This window comes from Microplitis demolitor, chromosome 1 (genome assembly GCF_026212275.2).
Source record: "Microplitis demolitor isolate Queensland-Clemson2020A chromosome 1, iyMicDemo2.1a, whole genome shotgun sequence".
Taxonomy (NCBI): Eukaryota; Metazoa; Arthropoda; class Insecta; order Hymenoptera; family Braconidae; genus Microplitis; species Microplitis demolitor.
The window spans coordinates 17,553,824-17,572,282 of record NC_068545.1 but is presented as its reverse complement, the minus strand read 5'-3'; the positions used below and the strand labels follow the sequence as shown (position 1 = coordinate 17,572,282).

Genomic DNA, 18,459 nt, shown 5'->3' with positions numbered 1-18,459 from the left:
ATATTACAATAAAAAATTATTTTTATTAAATAATTAACAAACAATTATTTAAAATAATTTTTATAAACTGTGGCCGTGTGGCAACGCTTACTATACTATCCAGTTAGTCTCTTGCTAATATATACAACTACATATGATTATATGCAGCCATCTATCGGTAATATTTACCAAAGAATTATTTGTTAACTATTACCCGGGTCAAAAAATTTGATCTAATTTTGGTCTAACTGGACTGTATTTGGACTACTTGGTCTATTATTGAACTTCTATCGAAATTCTAACCTGTTTTTGATTCACTAGGACAGAAAAATTTGATCTGATTTTAATCTAATTGGACTATTTGATCTGTTTTTGATCTTTTATAAAAATTTTAAGCTGTTTTCGACCTGTTATTTTGAAAAACTATTGCGTTACGGGTAGACCAAACTAGATTAATTCTTGAACTTTAAAAAATTTTAGTTCTGAAAATTTGCAAAGACAAAAGTAGATTAAATCAAGGACTTATAAAATTTTTATTTATGGGAAATATTTATAAAAAAAATATTAAGTTTCAGAATTGATTATGTTTTGTTTACTATTTATTTAGTCTCTTTCGTTTAAAAATGTCGGCAGTTAATGAAAGTTTGACAGCTTAATTTTTAGTTGACTTGACTGCATATTTATAGCATTGAATAAAAGTGATAAAATAACTCTTAAAATGTCAAAAAAATTTTCTTATTTACTGGATAAAATTGAAAATATTTTGACATTAGAAATTATCACAATTCTTGTGACATCTTATTACGGAAGCGCATTGGCGTTTCAAATATTAAGAAAATTAAAATAACTTTATAAATCTAAATTATTATCATTATTTATATTTTTAAAAAGTCCTGTTTTAGATCTAAAAGCGAGTAAAAACAGATTAAAAATTATAGTACATAAAGTCTGTTTTTTTCCTTAAAAACAATTGAACACATACCAATAATTATAATAAGAAAGTCTATTATTAGTCTAAAAGCAATTTAAAACAGACTAAATATACAAAAATAAGTCTGATATTGGCCTGGATAAGGAATAGTACGGGCAAGAACAGAGTAAATTCCTATATAAAATAAATAAGATTTATAAACTTGAATTAAAGAAAAAATATTTGAATTTATCATTTATTTTAAAACAGATATAATTTTTTGACCCGGGTAATCAATATTTATTTGTCTCAAAGAAGCTTCTCACAAGAATTTCAATAAATCTAGTTTATTATTCTCAAATAAATCCTTCTATCAGCATAACTATCCCTGAGAGTAAAGTGCATGGTAGTGGTAACTACACTAAGAGAAAAAAAAAAAATTAAATTCAAGAAAACAAGTTTACTTGATTCATAATAGTAAAAACAAGAAAAAACTTTATTACATCGAAGTATATAATATTTCTTATTTTTATAACAATTGTTTCAATCTACTCATAAATTTCTACAGACAATGCATTTTTACTAAAAGTAAGGAAATATTTATCTTGACACTATTAATACACTTTCTTCTTTCAGTGTATGGAGGAACGAGTATAACATCCATATAGTAATCTCATCTAATCTATATAGTTACTCGTACTATATCTAAATTCTAGAATCTAATTAAAAATAATTATATCAACTATATATTAATAACAGTTTTTGATTCATTACACTAACTATTGACAATTAGTTACCAATGACCAGAACTTGTCCTTTAGCAATAATAATAACAATACACTTGCTTAATTCATCTCAAATAGTAAAAAAATTATAAGTAGGTATTTTAGTTTATTTATCATTAAATAGCATAACTATTTTAATGGTCAATCGAACTATGTACTGATATTGTCCTCGTCGTATTTAACTATACATGAATAGTTTTCTTAATTTATAATAATATATGTAAAAATTGAAGCACACAATAGATTTCTGTAATTAAAAAAAAACTGGTAATTAATGTAACCAAAATTAAATAATTGATCTAGTTGATAGAGTAGGTATTATTTAAGTATTGTTTATCAGTTCAGAAAACCATTTGTTCCTCTCAGTGTACCGTATTTTTATAAAAATTTATAATTTCTGTTGCAGTATAACAAAAAATCAAAAAATGGATGTAAAAATAAATTTGACAAATTATCAATTGTCCACAATACTATTAAAGCTCGTAAATATTAAATGCCAGAATGATATAAGTGAAGTGAAAATAATATATTATCGAAAAAATTGTGGTCACAGGACCATGTCCGGTGCAATCGCCACGTCACGCTTATTCGCTATGATGTAAGGGAGTATAGGACTTGGCCAAAAAATAATACTTAGGGTTGTGTGCAAAAGAATGCCAAAAGAGTAAAATAGAGGGGGCAATACAAGGAAAACATGCACGTACGACACACTTTGACATTTTGTATTCTTTGCGCATAGACGTTATCTTGCCTGCGGTTTATTACATGCGGCATGGGAATATGTTTTATTTATATTTTTTTATTTTGTGGACTCGGTCTGACTCTATATGTAGAATGGACCACCTTATTTTCTTTTCTATTCTACTCTTCCATTCTTTTTTCTTTTATGCTTTTACTATATTTACATCACGATATAAACTGAAACAAAAATATTTTAGATTAAGATATTGTTAAATCTTGTGTATAATGTATATACATATATATAAGTGGAATAGCTAAAGTAGATAGGAATAACTTACTCCGAACAGTTTCATAATAGCATTTAAACAGATGTGGTGTTTTGATAAAATTATAAAAGTTAAACTGGATAACATTCCAATCTAATGCATGCTTAATAAGGATAAAAAATAAATGTACAAGTGTTCACTTTGGTAATTAAAGGAATTTAATTTAACTTAAAAAATTCTTCAGCCTTTCAAACTGCCGCAAATTTTATTCTGGACGCTCTATTTGTTTAAGAAATATTTCGTAAGAGATAAATATGAAAATACTTTTAATTTGTTCTATTCTTTAATATTTAAATTAAACAGTACAAGTTAAAATTGGAAAATTCGAATTGGATTTTTCGAGTCTGTTAAAACAAAACAGATGCAAATAATCTGCAGTGCTATATATGACAAAAAATACATAAATATCAACATGTTGGAGCAAAAATACTATTACTGTAGCCGTAACTTTTCCGTTTATTTAATAAGATTTGTTTTGATGATCATAATGGAATAAACGAACTAGTAAAAAATATTTTAGATGAGGGGAAATTTTTGTCTGAATCGTAGGGAGGGGGTGGAGGAAAAATAAGCCTTCTGAAATTTAAAAATTTTGCATAATATAAATAGGGGAAAAATAGGCCTCCTAGTATATTTTTTGAAAAAATTTTTAAAGAAAATTTAGAGTCACTAAAAATTATTTTCGATAAATCTTAAAACCAAAAATTATTTATCAAAAATTTTATTCTGATTATTTTAATAAAATTTTTAGTATAATGGGTTGACAATAATTATTTTTGCATTCCATGAGATTCTTTCGCACATAACGGATATGGAAATTTTTTAAAATTTACATTTATTTATTTTTAATGTTATTAGTTTCTGTAGTTTATTATACCCTACATATTTTTTTCTTGCAATGACCAGATCGATTCGATATAAATACGCACTAATTGAAAAAAAGCAAACAAAAAAAAATAGTAAAAACTGTTTATGTATATTAGCTACTATTTGCCTTTTAATACAAATTTTGTGAAAAAAATAAAGACTAAAATATATAAATTTTTTTTTGTTAATAACACATTATAAACATAAAAAAAAAGAATATAATTAAAATAGAATATTGTACTGCTCTTTAGAATTGTTAATTTTCATGTATTAATATTTTGAAATAAAAATAAATAAATTACTTCTGAAAAAAATAACTTTAAAGAAACAGTAGTATTCAGAAAAATCTGTCAATTCACTTGAGAATGAATGAAATTCGATTTTATCCCATGGAATGAAGGGTGTTACACGCAATTTAGCGCCTTTCGTAATAATGACTAGCTGCGCCCTTCATATAGTTTATGGATATCGTTCTGATGGGTATATATAACATACGGCTCGTTAATCCACCTTGATATTATTAATGATAAGTCTCTCTTACTTTACCCTTAAATGTAAATATAAATATAAACATAGTCCATTATTGCATACAGAAAGGATTTATTATATATGTATATATATATATATATATATATATATATATATATATATATATATATATATAAGGCATTTATAAAAGAAACGTTTATACTTATTTAAAATATATATATTGTTTTTTCAAGGTAATAACTGATGTATATAAAATATAGTAGATAGCCACCTGTAGTGATTTCTTATAAGTAGAAAGATTATATTATATTGTATACATAAAATGTATAATAATATCGGAGATTTTATACCAAACCACCGATGAGCGAAAATAAAAATTATGATCACCATCGATTTAAGTCATATGCACGGAAAAAACAGAATATTACAAATGAATAAATAATAGTACAAAGTGAAATCTGTTATCAATAATTTGTACTATTGTGCGCTTAATGCAAAGTAGTTTACTAATTTTTGTAGAATCCGAAAAACTACTATCAATTATTTCAAAAAGTAAGTAAATATTATCACTTTTAGATATAATACGTGACTTATTAGTGAAAGTTAATTAATTTAGGACATAATCTATTAAAAAGTAATGATTATAGTAATGATAGAACTCGGCCCCATATTAATGTATTTTGATGGTTCAAAGTTTTATTTCAAGAGAACTGTATGCTCTTTGAAATAGCCTATATGTGCTTAGCGGTACCTTCAACTACAATCCGCGTGGAAGCCTTAAAAGTCTAATGCCTTGTGACATTAGTGTTTTTTTGTTGTTAACTTGCACACAGTTGACTTTTAGGAAAAAACGTATGCAGCATTTTTTGTAAGAAATCTAGTCTTCTACAGAAAAATTCATATAAGCCGAATTTCTGAAATTAATATTTAACGAGATGTATGAACTTTGAGTAATTAATATTAAAAATTGTAGCTTAATATCAAGACTCAATACTATAAAATATCATCAGTTATAATTATATAATATTTATTATATTTCAAGCATAATAAATTTAAACACTTTCATGTTCTATAAATAATTATAAATGAAACTAAATTAGGAATAAAATTTATTTAATTATTAATAATCTAAATCATTTCGTCCGGAATATCGTTTTGTATTTGTGTAAAAATAACATTAGAGTGCTGTACTCTGAGAAAATATAACTTTTGAAAATATTCCAATTTTTTTATAGAAATTGTAATACTGAAAATTTTCGATCTAATATATTTTTACTCTCTAAAAATGAATTAGTGAAATTCTCGCGAACCAGTGGATACTCACTATTTCTACAGCTATAAGTATACCACTAATTCAACCAGTGGTATACTTATAGCTGGTTCCCAGTGAATATTCACTAATTTGAAGTGAATTTCACTGATTCATTTTTAGAGAGTAGGATACAAATTTGAATAGTCCTTTCATAATCATTGTCTTAATCGAGGAAATTTGAGTTGATCACACTCGAGATATGTGGATATTCTTTTTTTTTTTTTTTTAGAATAGTGGCAATAAATTTATCCTGGTGTTGAAGTTATTAGTATTAAAATTTTTCCCGGTACTGAGCGATGTGAAATATAAGTAGTATTATTTTTCAAGAATCAGAAGTCGAATTTCATTCCAAATACAAAAAAACATTTTTTATTGTTTCAAAAATGAATGAAATGACAGTTTTAGAATTCATGGAGAAACCCAAAGAATATTTGTCCACAATGATATGTTAATGTTATTGTATAAAATATGGGAAACAGATTTTTATGATTCACGGCTCTTTGCAAGCTAAATCAGCGAGAAAAACAAAATAAAATTATCAATGATTAGTTTATCATCTTTAAATCAGTGATTACCTTATGAAAAACAGCAGAGTTATAATAAAAATAATTATATTTTAACACCGAGCCTTCACTGTTGAAAAATTGTTTGAATTTTCAAAACATTGTATATAACGCAATAAACACATACATTTGTGCTTAAAATTTCATTACTAATTTCATATAGAATTTAAAATACACGTTTTTGAATTTTCAAATCAACACTTTGGATTTTCAAATACTTCGTTTTGAATTTTTAAATACAATTTTTTTAATATTCAAATACTTTGTATTTAATTTTCAAACACTTTCTTTTTAATTTTCAAATAGATGTATTCGAAAATCTGAAGCGTTTATTTGAAAATTCAAAAGCATGTATTTTAAATTCTATACGGCCGTTACAATGAAATTTCAAACACAATTGTATGTGTTTATTGCGTTATATACAAATGTTTTGAAAATTCAACCAATTTTTTTAACAGTGTATGGTTACATGGAAATTAAAGACTATTAGGTATATAAAGTAACAAATGTTTATTGATAAAACTTCAAAATTTTGTAAACTGTCATTATATTTTTTTTTTAAACGATTAAATAAGTAGAAATTAAATAAATATTTGAAAGTTAAATCACATTTTAATATTTAAATCACTATAAAACTATATTATGTTTATTAGCATTATGCTATATCACATTTAATACTGTTTACTGTCAATGATGTTCAGTTCAGTCACAAGTTTTATTTACTTTATATTATCGAGGAAATAAAAACTTAACAACAATATAAAATTTGATGTACACCGCTCAAATTACTCAAATTTATTATATATTTAACTAATTAGTATTAATACACAATCCTTGATTACTGAACGCGCAACACGTCACGCGCAGAAATTTCATATACAAGTATTTGAATTTTCAAATAAGTATTATGAAATTTCATATGAAATTATTAAAATTCATTATGTCTTCGAATTTTCAGTACTTGCTTTGAAATTTTAAAAAACAAGTATAAATTTTAAGTACGTTTATTAAAATTCATATTCTTTTTCTTAATTTTAAATACCAGCTTGATTATTAAATCATGTACATTAAACTTAAACCTTTTTTTATTGAAAATGAAATTCAAATATCTAGTTATAAAAATTCAATTCCTTTTGTATTGTAATTTTTTAATTATTTTTACAGTGTGTGTTAAAATAAGTCCATTAATTTCTAACGCCGTTTCTTTTACAGTGTACACATGAAACGTGAAACAGTATTTGCTATTTGTTAATAGTGTGGAATTAAATACTACACTTTAAGACAGAAAAAATAACTCCCATTACTTTTAGATTATGCCATTTATAATCTATAGATTATGTCAATGATATCATTATTTCATTGAAATTTTCGAAAATTCATATCTTGAGAACTTTTGGAGATTAAGGGCTAAAAAATCACAGGTAAGCGTCTTTTAATACATAAAAAAAAATGCCAAAAATTCAGCTAAATAAAAAGATATGATTTTTAAAATCTTGTGATTTGGTATGAAATGACCCAAATGTGTTGTTTTCGATACGCTTGTCAAGATAAGCAAATTTTTTCTTAGAGAGATTACCACTTTCCACCAAATCTAACGTTTCAAAAATATACCGTTGAAAGTTTTTTTTTTTATTTTTCTACACGGAGATCAATATTCAAAAATTAAAAAATTTTTTATCGTGTAGAATTTGTTTTCTTGTTAAAAGTATACTATAGAAAAAGTATACATTATCTCAATAAAATTTAATCGTAGTCTATAATCCGTCAGAAACTAGATCACGTATCTTAATTACTGAAGCATTAATTATCCTATCAGTCAAAATATTTTCTTTAAATAAATTATTCAAAACTTCAACACAAACCCAGCTTAAAATAAGTGGCGCCATTTAGTAATAAAGTATCGTACTAACTTAAAATGTATGTCAGTACTTGAAAAAATTTTCAAATATCGTTTTTTTTTTTAAACCGAATGCTAAAAGAAACTACAAATCAATATAATACTAATTGATTAATTACAAAACAATACAGTGAGTTCACAAATTCAAATATTTAAAAAATGAACTAATTAAATCGATTCACTTTTATCTATATGGACTATCGAAGTAAAGTAAAAAGCAACTAATCGATAGTTGAACTCGATTATCTCCAGCGAGCGCATGCGCACAGGTTAAAAAATATTTGCCGCGCAGCTCGCGCAGTAAACAGTAAACACGCGGGTTATCTGTCTTTTATTATGTGATGTTTGTATTCAGCAATAAATTTAAATTATTTATTATTTGTTTATCGTTATTTTTTTTCGTAAGATCTTTGAAATAAAAATTTCAAAGGTAAATAATTTTTTTTTGATATTTAAAAAATTTAAATCCATCAGATCAAATTATTTTGAATTTTATTTTAAGGTTATAAATTTTTTTAAATTATAATTTTATTTTATTTTACAAGTTTTGTGTAATGACAACATTAAATAAATTTATTTAAATATTGTAGTCATTGTATGCATATATTAATTTGGTATATAATATGTAAAAGTTGATTAATTATGTTGACAGATCTCACAATGATTTCCGATGATGATTCATCTGATGAATTTCAACCATCAAAAATAATTATTTCAAAAAAATCAAACTATTTTCCTGCAATAAATAAAAATCCAGGTATTTTGGTTGCTGGTAAAAATAATCAAGATATTGAAGCAATTATAATATCTGATGATGATTGTATGAATTCAACTGATTCTAGTGTCTCTCCCAACCTAACAATCAATTATAATATTGACAAAGGTACATCAAAAGTTTATATGAATCTAAACATATTTAAATATAAGTGCAAATTTAATTACTGACGCTAATTGTTTTTGAATATTTAGATGTTGATAATAAAACAATCGCACCCGCAAATCCTATCAACACATCGAATGCTCCAGCATTACAAGGCACATCATCAGGATTATTTCGATGGGGATCAAAAAGAATTCAATCATCTCTGCACAAATTTTTAAAAAAACGAAATATAAGTCCACTTGAAAGGGAATCCAAGAAGCAGAATACTAATTATGATGATGATGATGTTATGACTGAGGATGAGGATGATGATCGTGTTAAAACGAAATTATTTAAGCCATTGGTATCTAAACCAAACAAAGTTATGATTGCTGGGGTTAATGTTATGTTCCCATTGAAACCTTATTCTTCACAAATAGCTGTCATGAACGCTGTGAGTGTTTATAATAGACAATACACTTTTAGATTAATTTCATAGATATCTGACTCTCACAGAGGGTTCATAGTGCAACTTGGAGATCGTGATGTCTAATTAACTTAGTCGATTCGACAAATACCCTCGGTTCAATAGTTTATATATTTATTTTATGTACCCTGATTAAACAAAACGATTCACTCAATGGTGAATGTATATCTATATAGTATTAAAATTGAATCGTTTCGAATTGTTTTGAATCATTTCTAATCGTTTTAAATCGTTTCTTTTAATCAGGGTAACGTGACGTCATCACGATAGTGCTCGGTACTTATCTAGTTGTAATTTTACCTGGTATATATTCTCTTTAAGCGATTAATATGGTTGAACTTGAAGATAAGTAAACTTAGTTAATTGATTGTGAAATTTTCAATATATCTAAAAAATTAATGCCAATGGTTTCTTTCTTAGATAGCTTCTTAACGGAGTTAAAAATCAAACTCGTTAAATGCATGCTAAAGTTCGAACGATAAACTTCAATTTTTTTAAGCTGTTTCTGCAATTGTCTTATTTTATGAAAATTTTTTTTAATAATAAATTTCAATTTCTATAGATAAGGTAAAAGACCCAGGACCCGATCAGGGAACTAGTACTTGATCACTCCATTAATTTTTACATCTATATATTTAGTATAATTTTTTAAATACAGATATAAAAGTATATGACTGATGAGGTACTAGTTCCCTGATCGGGTACTGGGTCTCTTACCTTATTCTTGGACGACTTTTTAGAAAAAAAATGTTATCCATATTTCTTTAAATGAATGTCGAAGTAAGATAATGAGGTTGAATTACCTTGCTTTAACCATTTTCTACAACTATTTCTTAAAAATGTTTCAATGGTTATTCAAAATTTTAAAAATGAAAATTTTAATGACTATTTCAAACTAAATTTTTGCATTATCACTTAATTATTGTTGAACAATATCGACGTTCTAATTAGCAAATTGTTTCACTTAATATTTTTTAGTAGGTGATTATGTGCAACTTTCAAATAGTAACAGTCAGAAAAAATATTATTCGAGTAATCTAGACAAAAATATTATACACATACTAGATATGGAATTAATTTTTAGATGAAAAAAAAATTTTTAAATTACTTTTTTTCGCATAAATGGAGGATTTTCTGGAATAAAGTTAGACAACTTGCTAATTAGAACGTCGATATGGATTTTTTTACATATTTAATTCATTTTATTGATATTTTTATGGATCTACATTCTATTCTGTCTGTCAGGTACTATTTTTTTTAGTATCAACTATTAATTATATTATAAGATGGCAGTAAAAAAACTGTAATTGTTTGTGTAGTTAATTCGGGGTTGTGCTAAAGAAGAACATGCACTACTGGAGAGTCCAACAGGCAGTGGAAAAACATTGGCTTTACTTTGTGGAGCTTTGGCTTGGCAGGAACATTACGCTGGTAAGTATTTAATTATTTAAATAGTTAAATAATTTTTAAGTTAATTCATAAAACTTATGGAGTTTTAATTAGAATTTTTTTTATTAATATTTTAAAGCTATTTTATAAGCTGATGACAAAAACAATCATTATAAGCATTTAATTGCATTGCGTAAAAAAAAATAATTGCAACAAAAATAAATACTTGTAGTATGTGCAAAATGATAAAAAACATTGAAGTATTGTTACATACTGAATATTTCTGCAGTTTAATTAAAATGTTTTTATTATAATTAAAGTCCAAGTTGGGCCTCATTAATATAACAATAGACCCCCGGCGGCCCCTAGTCGTCGATTATTATGTTAGTAATTAAATTTTTGAATATCGCGATTTAAATTAATACGATATCGATATCTGCCTTTATCCTACATATTATTATACATCAATACAAGGATAAGGATATTGAAGAATGGCTGGGCATCTGGTGGCAGCGCCCAGTCCATGATAAGTTATTGAGCTGCCGGTGACAACGCCCAATATTGAGGATGGTTATTTTGAGTGGCCAGTAGTAGCACCCAAAAATATAGGAGATTATATAGGCGAAATATTAAGATGTCAAATGGCACCCCAAATAAATGGTTAATCAATTTACAATTGTAGGGTTTATTTAATAATTAATGGAGAGTAAAAGCAAACTCGTAGATTCAGATTTAACAGAGCACCAGTCTCTACTGAGTCCTCCGACTAACTACTTTCTTTTGACACTGTATCATTATATATTAAAAAATTAAGAGTGTTACACTCAGGTTCTTTAAGGGAACATCGAGTCAGTCCAATTCTCATTTACGTAGACACTTTGTTTTGTCTACGGATGGACTGCGTCGACGTTCTAAAATGCTTATTAGCGATACTTCCGTTTCAATGGATGAAAATTCACAATTAAATAAATTATATTTATTTAACTAATAAATTTTACGGCAACATAACAGTATATTAAAGATTAAAGTCGTATAAGACAATTCTTGGAAAAAAAAATGAGATAAATAGATCATCCAACTACATAAATGTTGTAGTAGATGACCGTAAGTCGCATTGCCAAAACCCAGAGTCTCGTTAAATATTCTTGTTCGTGGCGTTTGTTACATTGTAATATGTGTTGTGACTCGTGCCATCGCGTTTTCTTAAGGGATTGTCTCGTGACGTTTGGTCGTTAGCTTCGTCCTCGTCTTGCAGTCGTGTTCCGAAGTCTCGCAAGCCGGCCGACTGCTCCTTCTGTCCCCAATTCAAATTTAACGTCGCTGACTTTTTAGCGTGTGAAAATCTTGAAATTTTAACCAATCTACACAGGGGTATATTCTTGCTCTTACTTTTTTCCCTTCATTTTATTTTTATTTAGGTGCCAGTGAAGAAATTAATTTTTTTTATAGATATATCTTAAAGCTATTATCAACTTCTTTTTTAAACTGACAAAAAGTTTATCAGACTATTAACGCGACGGTGTATTTTATTTTATTTTTGTTTCAACAAAAATATCTCTTTTCAAATAAGTAATTAGTGTAGTATTATTGTGTATTATAAAACTTTTGACTAGTTAATTTGAAGCAACAGAAACAGAAAAAGCGGCAACTGTATTAATGCTGTCATTTATTTGAGAAAAAAAAAATATGCCTCATATTTAAACATACGTAGGTATTGTATTTAAGCTGTCGTTTCCCTTTACTTGGTAAGACGTTTAACCTTTTATAATACAGTAATATGTTTTCACATATATACACGTACACAATTTAAAATTTACAATAGTATTAATTCGCTGTAATTAATTACAAATGAGTTACTGTAAGTTCTTTTCGCACGAACATTAAGTGGCACGTACGTATGAGAAATCAGTGTGGAAACTATATAAACGTCGACACGACTCATGAAACAGTGCAAAGAGAGATACGGCTGTTGGCCACCCCCACCTTTTTCTCCCTCATTCCAGCAAAGCGTGGCAAGAAAGCGAACCAACAATTAGTAATTCCTCGCTTGCCATATCAATTTAAATTATTCCTGTTTCATTTCAAGCTAATAGTCATGTGCGCGTTGTTTCTCACTTTATGAAATCATCACCTTTCCGCGGCTTATACTCGTCATTTTAAAATCCCTGTAACTTTGATTTAACACGCTATTTCTTTTAATTTTTAATATAAGCAACACATTTTGACTCTAATATCTTGTTCTGCGACAAACAGTTTCACTGTTATAACGACTCGAATGTTTAGCTGAACAAATGATATATTTAGATTTAAGATACTTGAAAGAATATTTTGGAAATCAAAAAGTGACTATTCAAAACTTCAAAACGTTACACAGCGATAAACTTTTTTTGAATGTGCTTTTTTTAAACTTTGAAAAATTCTAGCGAAAAATCAATGATTGACGTTTAATTCTAGTAATTTATGCTAAAAGAATCTGATAACCGCCTGACCCTGCGGGCCAGCCCCAAAACTTCCCGCTGTTTTCGAGCTCCCTGAGCCCAAAAGCATTATTACTTGTCAATTCTTGAGCTCGTCAAGCTCGAAAAACTGTCAGACCGACGCAACACAATTTACTGAAAAAAAATAATTTTTGTCCGACCATATCTTCTGAACGAATAAACCGATTCAAGCGTTCTTGGTGGCAATCGAAAAAGCTCACCAAGACTTAAAACTGAACATATTTTGAGGTCAATTGGGTAAGTGGTTTATAAGTTATACGCAAAAAAACCTAAATAAAAAATTTGTTTAGTTTTTATTTTTCGAATAACTTATAAACTGCATGACCGATCGACTCCAAAATCTAATCAATTTTAAGTCTCGGTGAGTCCTTCCGATCGCTACCGAAAACGTTCAAATTGGTTGATTCGTTCCAAAGATATCGTCGGTCAAAAAAAGTTTACACACGCACACACACACATACAACGGACGTCCGCCCAGAAATAGTCAGAATAGCATCTGATGAAAACTTGATTTTCGAAAATCGGGCCGAAACGAATAGCTATCTTTTTTTTGAAAATTTGCATTTTTCATAGCAAGAAGTTAAAAAAATGTTCAGAAATAGTTCAAAGACAGCTATTTTTGAACGTATTTTATAAGTAAAAAAATTATCAAATTTAGAACTTTTAAGGGAGAGATAAAAAAAGTTTTCAGAAAAATCAAAAACCGTTCATTTGTAGTATTAAGTCAATAATTTTTTCCTTTTATATTTTCAGAAGTATAAAAATTAAAAAAAAAAAAAGTTTGTCGTTGTGTCATGTGTTGAAGTTTATAATTTTTTCAAATATTTTTTTTTACCTAGTAATTAATAAAATTTCAATATAGTTATGACGGTTCAAAGACGTTGAATTTATGAAGAAAGTGTTGTGTGTATGTGGGGACGGAGGGGCCTCGTCTAAGAATGCCCTTGAATATGTGATGGTCACCATAATTTAATATAAACAAAAAATTCGATCTACATTAATATAATTAAATTAAGAATACTTTTTCATTGGCAATCATAGATTTTGTGCCTAAAAGTTATAAATTATTTTATAAAATGACATTTAACCATCACTCTTTATATATAGTCTATTTTACGAGCCTTATCCAAATTAATTATCTCCTAACAACTATTTGCCATTACCGAAAGAACAGTTAAACTGATGAGTATTACTTTCCTCCTTTTTTATGTCTGAAAGAACTCATTACCCCTCTCAAAAAATTATCTCGAAATCGATTCACTCGCATGAGCGTTATCTGATAAGTAATAGTATTGATAGGAGTGTTAAAAAGGACAGTGAATTATATATCACTGTTGAACTTTTATTTACTAGATTGAGTCGGATATTTAGTACTCTAGGTTATTTATTAATAGCTTAAAATTTAATTTATTACTTCTGCTCAAAAGAATATTTTATAATTATTATTATTTGAAAAAGAAGAAATACATAAGTAAATTAATTTTAAATCTTTTGACTACGTACAATTGTTATACCAAGTACTGATTATATAAAAAAAGTTCAATTTTATGTTAAAAAGTTATTGATTTAAAGTGTAAAATGTATGTTATGTTTTTTGATAAAAAGTAAACACTAATAATATGAAATTTAAAGCAATAAATGATGATTGATATTGTAATGACAGTTCCTTGCGCAAATAGTTAAACATTTCCAAGGGGTTTGTCTATAAAATTGAAAGAGATTATCAGATAGACTACGGTATTTAGATAATTTGAAAATTCTAGTTATTTGTCATAGCCGTTTGATTTAGTCGATAACGAGGCAGCTGCATAGTCACGGGAAGGTAGTCAGGATCGGCGTACTCCTAACAGTAGGGGAAAAGATAGGACGTCCCGCATTTTTAAGGCAAACGATCGCGTGCCATTTTGGGGGACTCGTCAAATTAAACGTTTCTTTAACGTTAACTTCGAATTTGCGTGCGGAATCCTATCTACTCTTTTTCGTACCTCAATTCGCTTTCTGCGCCTTGACTTTTTCTTCTCTCACCAGTTTACTTTTTCTCAACTCATCTTTTTATTATTTTCTTCGTACTTTTTATTTTTTTTATTTCTCTCATGTTCTTTTTCCGTTTACTTGCCGAGAGAAACCGGGAACACACTGGAACACAAATGTCGTAATTTCAGGCTCTCGCGATTCCCATGGATATACAACGACATATAGAATTGAGAAAAGTTAAGTATGATACAACTTGAGCTAAAGAAATAAGAAGGTGCTTATATTACACAGACAGTGGTAAAAAAGATGATGACGAACATTCCACGTACTATGTTATGGTATAATTTGCAGTCAGACATTTTAGATGACATGCAAACCTTTTTTTTTATACCCATGTAGTAACAGACATTATAAAGTTTGTTAAATAACGTATATACCTTATAACTGCTATGCTTCATTAGTATTGTGAATAATAATAAAAGCTTGATTAAGGTAATATAAATGTCCAAAAAATGTCATCGTATTCTTTCATTATCTTGTTGACCAAGTAATTTCATTCAAATTATCATGCCACCATGTATCTTGTAACTAACAAATGTTCTGACTCATGAGTTTTACTTTAAAAAAATAAATAAGTATTTATGTCGTTTTTAATGTCGTGCTCATGATTGTGCACAAGTGCACGATGTCTCCAAGTCTAATTTAAAATTTATTCTCTTAGGCCTGTACTCATTTCCGAGGGTATAATGATTATACAAAATACTTTCCTCGCAACTATCATATTTTATTGACAATTATTCACGTCGAGAAGTTTTGGAAAAGTAACCTCGACACGAAGCGTCAAACAAGTAGAACAATTTTTCTTCTCTTTCCTTTATTTATGCATCATCGCATGATATTTCTTTCTATCTATAAAATATAACCAACTTAGGTATATTATTTATTTTATATTCTGTACAACTCACCTCGAGTGGTAGTACTAGCCGCTGAACTGTTAAAACTTTGTCATTCAAACATTTTTATACAGCATAAATTAGTAATTTTAAGTTCAAGACAAAGAATATATAGACAGTTAAAATTGTCATATTGGGGAAAAAATATAAAAAAAAGGTTACTTAAAGGTCGCACGAGCAACTAAAATAGACATGCAATTAAATCGATGATACCGCACCTTTGAAAAATAAATTTGAATTTTTTAGGGATCTCAAACTTAAACTTTTAACTTAGTAGGCGTGTCACCATCAAGGTCTTACACTCAAGTTTTAGATCATTCAGATAACGAATTGTTGATTTTTGATGTTTGTTATTATGATTATTATTATTACTATTATTATTATCGGTTGTTTTTTTTCTCTTTATTTTTTGAAATTTTCTCATTCTTAATCCTCAAACGTTCACGTTCACGTTGTTAAGTCCAGCCATTAATTTATGTCTCAAATAAGGTGTCATGAAACAAACCTAGACTGCTTTTGTACTTTTACCGATCGTTGTAGTAAAACATATACTAGAGTATTTAATAGTATATAGAATTTTTAACCACAAATATCATTTGAAAAAATTTTCCCACGGAAAAAAAGTGAAACTAGAATTCTACCACCTCATACAAATTTTGTATCAGCACTGGTTCCAAATAAAATGACACCAAAGTGGTTTAATTTTGTTTATAAATTCTGTACATGGAAAAAAAAATTAGTAAATAATACTCAGATTCTCATCAACAGCGCGCCTAAACCGAATATTAGTAAATATTACTGAGTAGAACGTAAGAAATTAATAACAGATGCATTTTTTTGATGTGTCTTGTAGTCTTTTAAGGTTTAAGTAGTAATTTTAAATAGTCAAGCAGTATATTTCAAGGATTAACTATTAATTATAGCAGTTTAAACATTAAAATCATAATTTTACTGATTGAAACAACATTAGTTATTGAACATAACATAAATCATTTGAAGTTGAACTACAATTATTGTCAATCATTTTTTGCCGTGGATCTAATGTATTTTAAATGACGTTTAACCTTTTGTATATTATATAATTTACCACACCCTAATAGAGTATATATATTAATATAGCTGTTCATCAAATTTCAAAAAAATTATATTTTTTATTTACTTTTTTTTTTTTTAAATAAATAAAATCAAAATTGAAAGTGATCAATCTGGCAATAAAACATTCAGTTTAAATATGTGCGAAAATTTATACAAAATTAGTATTATTGTAGTTTTATATTTGTACGCTTTAGTATTTTAATATCAGTAATGATATTATTTTAGCATCACGATTTTTTTTCCGTGTAGCAGACATATGATTTTTAAACAAAAATATAAGATATATGTAAAAAGTAGCGTACATTAGAATGATCATCAGGATATATGGAGGTAGACTGGAAGATGATTGTTTGCAGAAGAGGGTTGTCGAGATTCTCGAGTGAGCCAATTCACAAACTACGACACACGTAATCCATAAGCGTAACAACTATCGTATACGAACACGATAACGAGAAGTTTATAAGTTTGTCGTGTGTGATACGCGGCTGATGTGATATCATGTTTACACGCGCGCGTCAGAAGAGTTTACTAGCTCTATATGTTTATAACTGTTGCTATATGAAGAAGAGAATATCGGTAGCATGAAGAAAAAAATGAGTACTCGAAGAGAAATACTTCTGTGACGATACTCTGGAAAAGAAGAGAGTGACAGAGTAGATAAAACATAAATATATAAAAATAAAAAGATGAAAATAAAAGGAGAAAGATCTCAGCATGGTTATTGGTGGCACGGTTGCGTCGTGGCTTGAAATCGTTTTGAGGAGGGCGCGAGGAGGGTCACGAAAAAAATTAAAGAAAGATAGAGTATAGAATCGGACGATTGCGAAAGCCTAGTGAGAAAAATAAAAGTGAAAAAGAGCTAAAAGAACTAAGCAATTGACAGAGCAAGAAAACATCGACGAAGGGATGGCAAATAAATTTCGAAAGTTTATCGCGGAATCGCATGCTTGGATGTAACGTCACTTTATTACCAATGGTGCAGAAAGGTGAAGCGTGCTGTTTTTTTCTCTTTTTGTTTTTATTATTATTTTTTTCTATCTCTGTTGGCATATCTACTTATCAAAGATTCATAAAAGAGAAACCTGCAAGGGTGAATTTAGCAATACAACACAATGAGGACTCTTGATCGGCAACAAAATTTCTGGAGAATGTGGTTGTTGGTGTATAAAACGTCAAGGTTTTACTATGTAATACGTGACAGGAATACGACGACATATCCACAAGTCGTCCCGCGTCGTCGCATTGTCATGACACAGGAAGCTCGGTTACTTGGTTGGCTCATAATAATTATCGGTGAACGCGGAATTATATATCGCACTGGCGGACTACTACACGGTAATAGCGTAGACATGCGAGCTGTTCTCTAGGAAGAGGACGGAAGAATATACGCGC

At 28.1% G+C, this 18,459-nt stretch overlaps 1 protein-coding gene across 2 annotated transcripts in view; it reads left to right on the top strand.

The window, feature by feature from the left end:
• The first annotated feature begins 8,099 nt into the window (after positions 1–8,099).
• Positions 8,100–18,459, top strand: part of LOC103576997 (Fanconi anemia group J protein homolog) — a 70,964-nt gene continuing 60,604 nt past the window's right edge. The window contains exons 1-4 of one of the 2 annotated variants that reach the window (XM_008557461.2): positions 8,100–8,239; positions 8,462–8,692; positions 8,779–9,125; positions 10,478–10,589. In XM_008557461.2, coding sequence (XP_008555683.1) covers positions 8,470–8,692; positions 8,779–9,125; positions 10,478–10,589 — 682 coding nt within the window. In that variant the 5' untranslated portion in view covers positions 8,100–8,239; positions 8,462–8,469. Of the gene's footprint in view, positions 8,312–8,461; positions 8,693–8,778; positions 9,126–10,477; positions 10,590–18,459 lie in introns of both variants that reach the window. The other variant, XM_008557462.2, reaches the window with a different exon arrangement.